This window comes from Dissoconium aciculare, assembly GCF_010015565.1.
Source record: "Dissoconium aciculare CBS 342.82 unplaced genomic scaffold K489scaffold_6, whole genome shotgun sequence".
In the NCBI taxonomy this organism is placed as follows: Eukaryota; Fungi; Ascomycota; class Dothideomycetes; order Mycosphaerellales; family Dissoconiaceae; genus Dissoconium; species Dissoconium aciculare.
In genome coordinates, this window is record NW_022984956.1 from 117420 (window position 1) to 131029 (window position 13610).

The following is a 13610-nucleotide window of genomic DNA, read 5'->3' on the forward strand; positions in this document are numbered from 1 at the left end:
ACGTGTGCTCCGCGCCCCATGCCTTCTCCTTCCCGCGCAGCGCCCGCAAGTACATCTCCTCCGCCTCCGCCAGCTTGCCTTGAATCTTGTACAGACTGCCGAGATTGTTGACCGTGTCCAGCGTCGACGTGTGCTCCGCGCCCCATGCCTTCTCATACCCGCGCAGCGCTCGCTGGTACAGGTTCTCCACTTCTCTAGACTTCTCCCAATCGCTGAGAAAGCTTGCAATTTGATGACATTGTCCAGCTTGATCCTCATTATTCAACAGCAACATCGATTCCTTCGCGCCGATCGCTTGAGCATGTGCTGCTAGTCGCACTCTAATCTCCTTGGCAACCCCTTGACCGACCGATGTTGCCATCTTCGCGACAAGCCTCAGTGCCGTCGCTAATAGTTGTTGTGTTGTGGATGTGTCCAGGCTGTGCAGACACCATGTATGTACTACCGGATGTATCGCGGGTGATTGTTCCGCGGTGCTCTTATTAACCATCGAGTACTGGACGAGCGTTCCGATCGAGTGCTGCAAGGAGAGCTTCGTCGCCGGCCCGAGGCCTACATCTTCGCAAGCACCGTGCTGGACCTCATCGCTCTGCCCACCAAGCACCAGCTCCGCCCACACGTCGCCGTGATCGAGGAATGCCCAGAGATCAAGCAGCCAGGCTGCGAGGGGATCCATGCTTTTCACCTGCTCGTATGAAATCTGCCATGTCGTAAGCACGCTCCGTTCTCCGTATTCTTGCAGCGGAAACTGGTCTTGGTTCTGCATCAGCGCGGTCCACGTCGCATCGTAATGCTCGAGATAGTCCGCAACGCTCATCCCAGTCGTGCCTAGGTATGCACCCGCTTGGGCGAGGGCAAGCGGGAGACCGCCGAGCTTGGGCAGTAGTTGCTCGACGTCTGTTTGTGTGTTTGTTTGTATGTCAGCGATCGTATTCCCCTTGCGGTGGTATCACACGCACGTACTCGTCACCACTTTGTTTGCGCGTGTCTCGACCATCTGTCGCCAGCTGATCGTCGGCGGCATCTAAATGAAGGCTAGCGTTGGGTCGTTGCAGCCGTTGGAGTCGTGTCGTGATCAAGACGTTCCCGTGATTGGCATGCGGCAGGAAGTCACGGTAGTTGTATGCCTGAGCGTCCTTCATTGTGCCCTGCCAGTCGCGGTCGATGTTGTCGATCACTATCAACCAGTCCGTGTTGCCCGGGAGTGACAGCCATTGCTGGAAGTCAGCCATCAACTGTGCGACATCCGTCTTTGCCGTCGCGTCTTGTGCACGCGTCGACAACCGCGCGCCGGCGCTCGCCATTGATCGTTGCAGAGCATCTTTGGACGATCCGTCGAGCCAGAACACCGCGCTGAACCGCTCTGCGCTCGTCTTGGCGAATTGGGCGCACAGCTGTGTCTTGCCCATCCCGCCTGTCCCGTGTACGACAAATACCCGCTGCTGCGCCGACCGCGTCGATGTCGTTGCGAAAAACTCGGTGAGACGCTGCATCTCGGGTTTGCGAGGCACGAAATGCTCCGTCGCCGGGATGCCTTGCAGGCTGAAAGGGAGGGAGAAATCATAAGGTGCTGCTACATCTTCACCGATCAATAGGCATCATAAGAGCCGTTTGTAGCATAACCTTTCCACATACCTGTCGCTTCTTGCGCGAGGCGGATCTTTGCAACTTCGGTGGCGGGCGTCCACAGCAGCAGCTCCCGTGCGTATGCTGCCGCTGTCGCTGCTGCATACGGCTGCCACCGCTTGTTCTTGTGCGAATCGGCGTAGTCGCATATCCCACGAATCACAACACACGGAAACGAGTCCATCAGACCCGCCGCTTCCATCTCGAAGCAGATCACGCCCTCCTTCTGCGCAATCCGATCACGCGTGCGTCCGTCCTTCATAACTTCGTTACCCGAGGCGATATTGCCATAATGCAGGCGTGGACGACAGCTCTGGCGTGCTTCCCGCTCCACCACGCGCGAGCGAGCGCACTGCCTACATGTGTTGCCGCGGTCGTGGTCATAACTAGCTTCGAAAAGTTCGTCATTGTCGTCGCCCTGGTGTACGAACGCCTCCATCGCGGGATACTTGGACAGCATCTCCGCAAGATGTTTCTCCAGCATATGACCCTGTAGGAAGTGTTCCGCCTGCAAGCCTTGCACAGCGTTCAGGAGCTCACGCGGGGGCTTGCTCAGCATCCCCGTCCGTCGAAAGATTCCACCGGCCTCGATTTTGCCGAAATCCCACTGCACTACTCCGCCATGCTGGCCGTTCGGTTGGCTCACGACCACATCTCCGAGCCGCACGTCTACCTCTTCGCTCCACACCCCACCTGCGATGCCCACCATCAGACCGATGCGGATCGGAAAGCTGCGAGTCATGTCGCGGGCCACCACCGCAGCAGACACCGTGCCGGTCGTGCCCGCCGGGAGGCAAGCGATGACCACTCCATGCGCACCGATCGTCCCGAAAGCATAGTCGTTCTCGTCGCCTGAAGCAGGCGGCAAGCGCTCGTGCTTGTTGTCAAGCATGGCGACAGCTGCAGCTTTCTCAATCGCTAGCGCGCAAACAATGCCGACGCTGTACGCCCCGCGATCATGGACAGCGTTCAGCGACATGGTGATGGGCGCAATCAAAATGGTCAAAGAAAATACAAAGTGAAGGGGAACGATGAGCAGTCATGTCGTAGTCCGCGTCTGAAAGAGAGCAGCAGAGCCGCTCGCATGTAGCATGATGAGGAGTGTGCGGCTGACCGGTGTGAGACTACTTGTGTCTCATGCATGGCGTCGGCACAGCCCCGCCAGACTCGCGATCCAGGCGACGAAATGCAATGCGAACGCCGTCCAAAGAGACCACTCCTGTGGGTCATGCAATGCCCGGCGCTTAGGCAGCGGATACCGCCGCCACTACGATCGGCAGCTCTATGACGGTGAATCGGCTCGAGTCTGAATGTATCACGCTGCAAGCTAATTTCAGCACATTCCTATCACTCACCTTGTTCACCTGGATACACAGTATCCTCTGACATCACCATCACTGCATGATTACCGATATGACCGATCGAGCGACACAAGTCCTTGATGGACTTCAATCTGGCAGCGCCATCACCTCATTGCAACATGCGGCAGAGACCAGCGGTGTACCTCGCACAACGCTCCAGCATCGTGCGCGTGGCCGACGTTCGCTTCTCGAAAAGGCTCAAAGCCAGCAGTATCTACGGTCTTCCCAGGAGATCGCTTCGGTGCGATTTTTGCTGCAGCAGGACGCGCTCGGCCATAAGTTAGATCTGCGTTTGCTCAGGCATATTTTGACCTCCGAGATGAATCCGTCAAGGACAGGTGCACGCAGAAGATGAGCCGCTAGTGCACAACGCGTGTAATAATGCCAAAGCAGAACACATGGCCAGGAAAAGATGTTGTCGTTACGCCGAAAGGGCTCAAAGCTGTGTTTAAAAATGGACTGAGCGCGCGTAAGGCCATCCTTGAATGGATTGGAGAAACGTGCAATTCAGGAGTGTCACAAGCAGCGACCGGTTGCAGATTTACGCCATCGAGCAAACGCAGATCTAACTTAGCGAGAGCAATGATGTAAATTTCTTTGAGAAAGCGGCCGCAGGCGTGTTTGATTAGCACCTGTGTATGGCAGTGCGGGGGGCATTTGCGATTGCGCGGAATCACACAAGAACAAAGGCTGGTAAATCAGGATTTCGCATCAGCAAAGGAGGCCGCATGCGCCAAGCGGCTGCTTGCATCTGGCCCCGATCATGGTGAATGAGGTCGCCAGGATCTCGCACAAACGTTTGAACACATCACACACCAATAAGCTTGAGCACTGGTCACGGTGTTTAAGCCGGGATCGTCACAAATCGTGGTGGCTCCCACGTGGAAAGTGCATGACTCCTGCCGTAAGAAGACTTGTTTGGTATGTAGCAGCAATAGGGCATGACCATCAATGAAACATGTGTCGTCACTTTGCACAACTAGGTGATTGCATGAAAGAGTCGATTGCCGGAAACACGTCCATTCCATATGCTGCGATAAGGGCACACCTAACCCGTTCCGCAAAGAGCAGGTGCAATCGCGCCAACAATGACTTCGTGTAACAACTCGTTCTTTGTTGCACCACAGTATCACGAGCTGACAGTTGCGCGAATCAACGATGCCCACAGTGCACAAACTGTAGATAAATTGAATGATACGCATCGTCGCCCGGTAGTTGTTTCCACGAAACGTGCAGAAGACGAGTCGAAATCACAACATCATCCTCCAAAACGCTCGAATCAAATCAGTCAACACTGCACTCACTAAGTTATAGGGGGACCCTCTCCACAGTCTTATCCGAAATGGAAGTGCTCAGCCAAAGCCTCAGCATGGCGGTGAGCATCCTGACCATCATTGCAGCCCTATTCGCGCTTGTCAAGGAAGTTGTCCAGCCCAATGATTCGATTCACCAGTACGTCGTGGAGCAACTGTGTGGCAGCAATGAGCTAACCGATGTATAAAGTTGAGGGCTCATCGTGAAGCTGGTCAACAGCGACCATGTTGGAAGCTAATAGCACCTGCATGGTGCAGGAAGCGAATGTGATGAAGAACTTGGCAAGCGGTCACTCGTCGAACATTTCAGACTGGAGGATAGGGCTCCCTTGAGACCGACCCTAACATCCATCAACCCTAAATTATGTGCGCATCTACCACCGCCATCATCCATACACCCTGCACACTACCGTGAGGTCGGACAAGATGGCCCATCTATTGTGTCGACTTTAACGATTGAATAATCCATCAGTTCTCTCCTCCAATCGATAATAGATTGCATACCGAGAAGGGGAAATGAGCGAAGGATATGCTTTGAGAGGCATGCATGAAATACGAGACCTATTAACACCTATTTTGCGTGTAAATATTTCCCAACAAGTAGCTGATCAGCAGCGTGAGGTCAGTGGACCAGATTTGATGTCGCTAGTCGCAAGCGGATAGATTGTGAGCCCGCAAAGCACAGTTCGCCGATCCATGATTACCACATTCTGGTAGTTAGCGCTTGATACTCCTTATGTGCATGAGCCTGCATTTCTGCGTATCCTTCTTATACGCTTACTAAATTGGTATCAGTCTGAACCATATTCGAAGATTTACTGATGGCTCTGTGATCTGCAGGATATCTCAGAAGTGATCGTTAGGAAGTCAGTCTCAAGAAGTGAAAAGTAGCAAAGCGCCAGCCTCGATGAGCGAGCACGTACAAGTGAGGCTCTGACATCTAGTGTCTAAAAATAGGCTTTTCACAGAAATCATTACCCTAACTCAGATGTCGATTCCTGAATCCCGTTTCGACGATTCGCGCATTGTCCCTGGCGTCGCTCATCTCGAGCGAGACAAGTTGCGACGCTAGCTGCCATAACAGTCTGTGTCACTGCAATTCGTAGGATATGATTCCAGAAATGAAGACGGGCACCAGTGGGTGCACACGTTTTTCCGGGGCGTACACCGGATTGTAAATGTGGCGTGCCATGTTGTTCCTGGCGGCACGGCAAAATGAAGTTTTACTGAGCCTCGGCGTATTGCGGTCACGGCTAGGGCACATGCCGTGCTGTACGACACAATATTTACCGAAAAATGATCACGTGCTTGTGTGATGCATGGGCTTCTGGGATGAGTTTGATCCCGCAACCAGAGACTCGATTTGTCACAGATCACCATTATGACAGCTCACTTCTACACTTCCCGCAGAACCACTCTTCCACTCGTTTCCTCGCCTCCGACGTGCAGACGACGCCGATGATGCCACCACCATCATCACCACGATACGAGTGTGATCATCGTTAAAGGTATAGAGACCATCCAAAATATCCAAAAGTCTGACGAGGGAATGAGCGTCCCATTACGTCGGTGCAGGGCTGAGTGAAAAGAACAGTGTTTACCATCTCGAGCGTGCTCAGCTCTCCCGTCAGGTATTAGAGGAGTAACTAGTCCCGAGAACGTTCGGAATCAAAGGTCGACGGCAGAAATGCCTGAGAGCAGCAATTACCTTCATTTCTGCCGCTGGTCACAGTACGTGAGGACGACACATCACTGCAATGTCCTAGACAAATGAGCACGTCGCACATAATTATGGGACCGATAAAAGTTCACTTTGATACGCGCGATGATAGTTCCCCTTAAATACTCGGTATGAAATGACATCACCATCCTTCAAGCATGGAAACCAAATACACAGCAGAATCCTCTGTCACTGCCCCGCCCGGACAACCTGCGACTCCATGGAGAAGGCATAGCTTGGGAACCCATATGCACAAGCCGTTCCTGGGATAGGCTACCTTCAGCTTCGGCCGAGCCATTATGTACATCCATCTGCACGGTTGCTGATGCACACATCTGCTCCATTCAGAATGCCTCGAGCCTCGGCGCTGGTTCTGTCGAAATTCACGACACTTGCTGCGTCCTCAAGGAAGTTCTGTCCATCGTCGTGGTCGAAGGTCTGTACACTAGACCAAGAAAGACAAGCGTTCGTACCATCGTTGAAAGTGTTACAAAAGGACCGCGGTGAACTCGGAAACTGGTAGGATGGGTTGATGCCCAAGGTAGTGTATAAAGCTTGGACTGCATTATTCGAAGGCACATGGCTAGAAGACTGCTCCCAATTCCAGCGGCTCCGCTTGGAAAGATCCAGCTCGGCCATGTCGGCCCTGCGCTCGACAGTGTGGTGCCCGTGAGCCTGGCAGCTTGCCACGTTGGACGCCATCAGCTCACCAAGCTCCAGGCACTTCCAGGCAGCGTCGGCCGCCTGCTCGTTGCTCAGCGTGCCGGCCATGGTGGCATTCAAGAACGCGGTGACAATGTCGTCCTCGGTGCCGACTGCCATAGTTTTGGCGTACTGGTCGACTGCGTCGGCAGCGGAGGCGGACGGCGAGTAAAGGTAGTAGTCGAAGCGAGTGGCATCTTGTCCAAAGATGGTCGGGGAGACGTTCGACAGCCAGAGAAAGGTGCCGGCTGCATTGGGGTCCGCAGCGTACAGAGAGCTGGTCGCGACTGTCGGCAGAGCAAGGGCGAGCGATGCAGATCCGAAGAAGGCAAGACCGCCTGCGAGGGTAGAGAAGCTAGGGGCCATGGTGAGGCGTGAGAATCGAGATGCTCGGATAGATCTGTTACAGAATCGAGAAGAGGGTGGAAGTGATAATGAAGCTGTGGAATGAAACTGCTGCGATGGTGCACATGACAAAACCTGGGCGACGTCTGCCATTATATACCTTCGACCTGCGGTATCGACTTCGACACCGCGCAGCTGCGGCTCTGTCTCTGCCTCTCGAGGTGTTGACGATCGACATGAAAAGGCAACGCGCTCCCGAACGCCGCACGGTGTGAGCGTGGGCTGCGACGCCGTCGCACGAGTCGGATGGAGGCTGCCACATCGCTCACAGATGCTGGGCCCGATAACACGATCCCGCCGGGCGCTGCTGTTGGTATGACCTCAGTCGCGCGCTGTGCCGTCGTACGACGTGGGCGGAGGCTGCATCGTTTCGTCGGCATGCCAGTCTCCCGCTGCGCCGCTGTGGAGCCCGGCGGACGATCTTCTCCCGCGCAACTATTGCAAGAGCCCCGGCCTCACGCTGCGCGGTCGCACGAGTCGGATGGAGGCTGCCACATCGCTCACAGATGCTGTGCCGCAGTGGGGCCTGACAACACGATCCCGCCGGGCGCTGCTGTTGGTATGACCTCATTCGCGCGCTGTGCCGTCGCACGACGTGGGCAGAGGCTGCACCGTTTCATCGTCGTTATGTCAATGTGACGAGCTCTGATAGGACATGCAAGAGGAATAGTGTCTATTCTCCGATAGACGAAAGAAATACTATGTCAATTGCAAGCTTGCCAAGGATTTCGTCACGCGACCGTGTCTGGTCTGCCATCGATCAACTAAGAATTAATCCGACCATTCTAGGTATAGCTTAAAGTTGTCATCAGCCCCACTGCTACGAGCAATCTAAAGAACACTGAAATGCATACGCGTAATGTTCTTCCTTCCTTCCTCCGTTTTACCCTTCGTACATACGCGCACGAAGACAACTGACGCGACTCCCATCAAACACACAACAAACACGACGAGAATGCCTACACCCAAGCAAAACCTTCTATGGCATACTTGCACTGGGCTTTGCACTGGCATTGTTGTAACGATCTATCACGAAAACAAGCATCCCAAGCCTGACACTCAATCTCCTCCTAACACGACAGGTGAATCAGGGTATGGCTTAAATGCTCAACGATTGTGCACAGCAGAGCTAATGTCGGCAGCGGTAAATCAACTGGGCCTAAGTCAAGCACAAAGTCCTGATCTCACAATGGCTCATCTGTGTCTTTCTTCGCGGACTCTCATTGTGTGATGATTGTCAAGGTCGATGTAAATCTTTACTTGTGGAGAAGAAGGAAAGGGAGGTAGCCTACGGCGGTATTCAAGATACAAGCTCATGTAATGACTGCGCTCTGAATTCTCTCCACTGAACATTGAAATGCGGCCATGTCTCTCCCCCTCGAACATAGCTACAATCAGATAAAAACCTAATGACCTAGGTTTCGACCACGCTACTCAGCTGTGATTTGCCGTACGACGGCACAGCGCGCGACTGAGGTCATACCAACAGCAGCGCCCGGCGGGATCGTGTTGTCAGGCCCCACTGCGGCACAGCATCTGTGAGCGATGTGGCAGCCTCCATCCGACTCGTGCGACCGCGCAGCGTGAGGCCGGGGCTCTTGCAATAGTTGCGCGGGAGAAGATCGTCCGCCGGGCTCCACAGCGGCGCAGCGGGAGACTGGCATGCCGACGAAACGATGCAGCCTCCGCCCACGTCGTACGACGGCACAGCGCGCGACTGAGGTCATACCAACAGCAGCGCCCGGCGGGATCGTGTTATCGGGCCCAGCATCTGTGAGCGATGTGGCAGCCTCCATCCGACTCGTGCGACGGCGTCGCAGCCCACGCTCACACCGTGCGGCGTTCGGGAGCGCGTTGCCTTTTCATGTCGATCGTCAACACCTCGAGAGGCAGAGACAGAGCCGCAGCTGCGCGGTGTCGAAGTCGATACCGCAGGTCGAAGGTATATAATGGCAGACGTCGCCCAGGTTTTGTCATGTGCACCATCGCAGCAGTTTCATTCCACAGCTTCATTATCACTTCCACCCTCTTCTCGATTCTGTAACAGATCTATCCGAGCATCTCGATTCTCACGCCTCACCATGGCCCCTAGCTTCTCTACCCTCGCAGGCGGTCTTGCCTTCTTCGGATCTGCATCGCTCGCCCTTGCTCTGCCGACAGTCGCGACCAGCTCTCTGTACGCTGCGGACCCCAATGCAGCCGGCACCTTTCTCTGGCTGTCGAACGTCTCCCCGACCATCTTTGGACAAGATGCCACTCGCTTCGACTACTACCTTTACTCGCCGTCCGCCTCCGCTGCCGACGCAGTCGACCAGTACGCCAAAACTATGGCAGTCGGCACCGAGGACGACATTGTCACCGCGTTCTTGAATGCCACCATGGCCGGCACGCTGAGCAACGAGCAGGCGGCCGACGCTGCCTGGAAGTGCCTGGAGCTTGGTGAGCTGATGGCGTCCAACGTGGCAAGCTGCCAGGCTCACGGGCACCACACTGTCGAGCGCAGGGCCGACATGGCCGAGCTGGATCTTTCCAAGCGGAGCCGCTGGAATTGGCTTCAAAGCGGGTCTCATGTCGCAAGTAACTTTGCAATGAACGCTCTTGCTGGAGTGCTGGGAAATGCAATTTATGTGAATCTTCCGGATTCTCCACGATCCTTTTGCAACAATGCGAACGGAGTCGTTGCATGTATTTCCTGGTCCATGGTGGAGTCCTTTACCCGTGGATATGCTCAACAGATGGTGCAAGATGCTCTGAGCACTGTGGATTTCAACGCTAACAGCGCTCAAGCAAATGGTATTCTTGGCAGCAAGAAACGTTCTGGAGCTGATGTTTGCTTGAGCAACCGTGCTAATGGTTGTACCTAAGCCGAAATTCGGCCGGCTCATGCTGAACATGTGTTGGACGGAAGTTCGATATGGACTTTTTAAGCATGGCTAGTCATATCTTGCAAGTACTGGTAGATAGACTGTTTCGGATAAGTGCACCGTTCTACACATGTTTTCAACATCCACAGAATGTCACTCGATTAGCGACTCTAGACTCTCATTGAAAATCAAGTGTCAACTCACGGTGTCTATATTCGCATAGCTTGCTGAACAAACTGTCCTTGTTTCTGCGAATGTCCTGAGGTAATCGCCGTAAATTTGGCATGATGCATGAACTCCGGGATTGTTGATTTCATGGTCTAGCTGTCTCGAGGAGACTGGACATCCAACTCGTGACCGCTTGTCCCCAAACCATGGACCTGCCAATAGATGTCCTCCAATCTTAAGCTCCACTTCGTATCAACCACGATGCACCCTGACTTGAAATGTCCGTGACGCTTGATCAGATCTAGGTCGCTTGAAATAAAGCGAACGACATCGTATCTAATTCTTATAAGTCAAACTTGAAGAAACTCATGGACTGCATTCCGACTGTAATCCTGCGCAATTTGCGTGCTAGCAACGTTACAGCATCGCCTCGTTCACACCCGATCGATGTCGATGATGCCGTGCGCTTCGACATGCTGACGTGCCAACCCTCTGTCGCGCGACGTGATGATCATCGCACCATGCGGACATGTCAGGATGCAGTAAATGAGTCTCCACGACCACATACCACGCCGCGTGTTTTGCGATTTTATATGCGTCATGGCGAGTATATGTCCGCTCTGTCAACCGCTTCTCGCTCCTGGACCAAAGCGTGTCGCCTACGAATCGGGAGCTTTTTCCCATACTCATCGTGGCGTCTCTTCGAAGCAGTCACCCTATATGCAGGCTTTGCCAATCAGCAGAAAACTAAATTTATGCATGGAGTATTGCTGCTTCTCATATGTCATTCTGGCCACGATGCGAACACAGCTCCTTGGAGCCATTGAGCTTGCGCATGCGGACTGGATCGATATGCCTAGGGATGTCAAGGATGAAAAAAGAAGACGAAAACGAACGCGAGCAACACGACGACCTAGGCGAGGCGCATGACGGGCTCGATAGAGATGCCTGCGATCACGAGGATGATCACGATGTCGATTGCATCGCTCAACACAATCAACAATCTCGGCGCTCTGTACTCCAACAAAGGCAAGATGGCGGAGGCGGGAGAGATGTTACTACGGGCGCTGCGTGGCAAGGAGAAGGCACGGGGCCTGGAGCACACGCCGACGCTGAATACAATCAACAATCTTGGCAATCTGTACAAGGCCCAAGGCAAGATGGCGGAGGCGGAGAAGATGTACTTGCGGGCGCTGCGCGGGTACGAGAAGCTGTCATGGGTCCCGCCGGGCCGTACAGAATCCGTGAACAGTCCCTATCATCGTTGCGCCAACGATCAAACCGCCCTTACAACGAGCAAGCAAGCGGGAGCATCTCACACGTAGACAACCACTGTGCGATACCGTCGAAGATGTCTGCGAATAGAGGGGGTTAGAGTGAATCCTGGAGCATTCAGTAACGTCCCTCCCCGCGTTGCGAGCCACCCTGTGTAACGAGCCAGCTTTGGAGATTTTCATCAATAACATTCGGCAATACAGACATATATCTGCTTAATCATATCTGAGTTATAGAGCACAGCAACAGCATTTCAACAACCATTCCGCGTTGAAATTGGGTTTGTCTTGCGAGCACCGTGGTGGACTCCGTTCACGTACAGAATCCGCGCTCCTATGTTAATCGCCATGTCTGGATGCAAATGCGACCAATACGCAAATTTTCCGATCTCTACAGATTGCCCAGAGTGCACTCTTTCAACGGCCTCAGTCTTGCTCTGTTCAGACTGATAGTGCGTGATCCCGAGCACTGCCGTCGTAGCAGCTCAGATCGACTTCAGGATCCGGACCCGATTCGGCATTGCTGACTCAGGATTATGTCCGTCGCAAGGTGGCCTCCGCCACATCTTCTCGCCGTCAAGCCACGTCCACATGCGCAATGTGTGGTACACGACCAAGTCCACAGAACTTGTACACGATTGGGAACAATAACTCATATACGCAGTTGGCTTACGCAATCTCGAATCGAGCTAGGGAGCGATTCTCACTGTGGCGAGAATCGCGATAAAGCAGCCGCTCCTGAAGGCCGTAGATGATGCTAACATGCAGCCTATTGAGCATACATGTCGCTCGATCGGTCAACTCATCGGTCGTACAGCCAAGGCGACATCATAAGAAAAATGCAAGTCCCGAGCACACGTGAACTAGGGTAAGCGATCGGGATGTACTAAAATTAGCTTGCAGGGAAACCTTATCGTGAAGTCGACCGGTGAGTAACGCCCCAAGTCCAGGCCGTCTTTTCTGCATAAGCGCCGTCCGCGCAACCCCGCTGGTGCAGCCTCTCCTACCGATATCAACCCTGCATATCATCGCAGCCCGCATCTCATCACACATCACCACCGACTTTGCCGCGCTCCTTTTTACATTCACGACAATGTCTACCGTGAAATCAAGCGGGATTCGGGAAGACTGACCCAGCAATGAGTCCTACCGGCGCACGCATCCGTCTCCTCCAGTGCCTGCCGGGCGGGGAAATTCAGCGTGACCCTCCAGCTGCAACCCAAACCCTTATTTTCCCCTGCGGATACTGCCGGCGTCCAGACAGCCAATCAAAAGCTAGTAACCCCGACGTCACCTCACAGCTGACCTCCGAGTTACTCTAGAGACACGCGAAAAAGAACGCTATTCTACTCATTATTATGGCCTCAATCATTAGTGACGACTTGTCAGACCCACCGTCTACATCAAATCTCTCGATACCTACCGCAATCCAACGATCCAGCGACTTTCAGTCGAACACGGGCGCAAATAGTAACGATACCTCTGTACACTCTTGGGAATACGACGGTTTCAATCTACGATACCTCTCGAGAGAGTACGACGTCGACAACGTTGGCGAAAAGAAATCGTTCATCTATGAGCATGGCTCGAGATTCATTAAGAAGAGCGATCAACAAGCCTACTAGCTATGCCGATATTGTCACCAGAGCAAGCCGATGAAGTTCTCGGCGTTCACTGTCGCTGGGGCCACGACGGCAGCCCTTAAACACCTTCGTAAAGAACACCGCGTCGAGAATCCATCGAAAAAGAGGCGGACTGCGGATAGAGATAGCTGCGATGAGCATGATTTACCATCATCTTCGATTGAGACTTGGTTCTTATCAAAGAACATAGCACGTGGCGCTTTCGACAAGGATGTCTTCTCAGCTTTACTATACCGCTGGATAATTACAGATGACATTGCTTTCCTCAAAGTCGAGAGCGCGGAGCTTCGTGCGCTGTTAGAATACTGTCTACCTATAGCAGCAGCTTCTCTCCCCTCTCGTAAGATAGTAGGCAGGAACATTAAGGCGCTTCACAAACAGAGTCTTGTGACTGTCATAGAGGCTTTAAGGAGCGCGCTCTCGAAGATCAGCTTCAGTTTTGACTTGTGGACGTCGCCGAACAACAGGTCTATGCTCGGTGTCGTATCTCACTTCGTTGACGCTGGAGGAAAAGTCCGCAGTGTCCGCCTCGCT

General features: G+C 53.6%; 5 protein-coding genes across 5 annotated transcripts in view; 3 read left to right on the plus strand and 2 right to left on the minus strand.

Moving 5' to 3' along the window:
• Nucleotides 1–2605, minus strand: part of K489DRAFT_370250 (purine and uridine phosphorylase) — a gene marked incomplete at both ends in the record, with an annotated part of 3764 nt that extends 1159 nt beyond the window's left edge. Inside the window, 3 exons of the mRNA XM_033603115.1 lie at nt 3–897; nt 956–1579; nt 1636–2605. Of these exons, the coding sequence (XP_033459634.1) occupies nt 3–897; nt 956–1579; nt 1636–2605 (2489 nt within the window). The remainder of the gene's footprint in view (nt 1–2; nt 898–955; nt 1580–1635) is intronic.
• A 434-nt stretch (nt 2606–3039) lies between these two features.
• K489DRAFT_370251 (uncharacterized protein) lies at nt 3040–3342 on the plus strand (the record flags this gene model as incomplete). The annotated part of the gene is made up of 1 exon (XM_033603116.1): nt 3040–3342. One exon carries the CDS (start codon nt 3040–3042, stop codon nt 3340–3342), a length of 303 nt encoding a protein of 100 aa, XP_033459635.1.
• A 3215-nt stretch (nt 3343–6557) lies between these two features.
• K489DRAFT_295629 (uncharacterized protein) lies at nt 6558–7004 on the minus strand (the record flags this gene model as incomplete). Its single annotated transcript, XM_033600299.1, has 1 exon — nt 6558–7004. A coding segment is annotated over one exon (447 nt), but the record flags the coding sequence as incomplete, so codon positions are not given.
• A 2288-nt stretch (nt 7005–9292) lies between these two features.
• K489DRAFT_295528 (uncharacterized protein) lies at nt 9293–9751 on the plus strand (the record flags this gene model as incomplete). The annotated part of the gene is made up of 1 exon (XM_033600296.1): nt 9293–9751. A coding segment is annotated over one exon (459 nt), but the record flags the coding sequence as incomplete, so codon positions are not given.
• A 1349-nt stretch (nt 9752–11100) lies between these two features.
• K489DRAFT_379963 (uncharacterized protein) lies at nt 11101–11860 on the plus strand. Its single transcript, XM_033604777.1, has one exon. The coding sequence runs from the start codon at nt 11131–11133 to the stop codon at nt 11482–11484; it is 354 nt and encodes a 117-aa protein (XP_033459638.1). The 5' UTR covers nt 11101–11130; the 3' UTR covers nt 11485–11860.
• The last annotated feature ends 1750 nt before the right edge of the window (nt 11861–13610 follow it).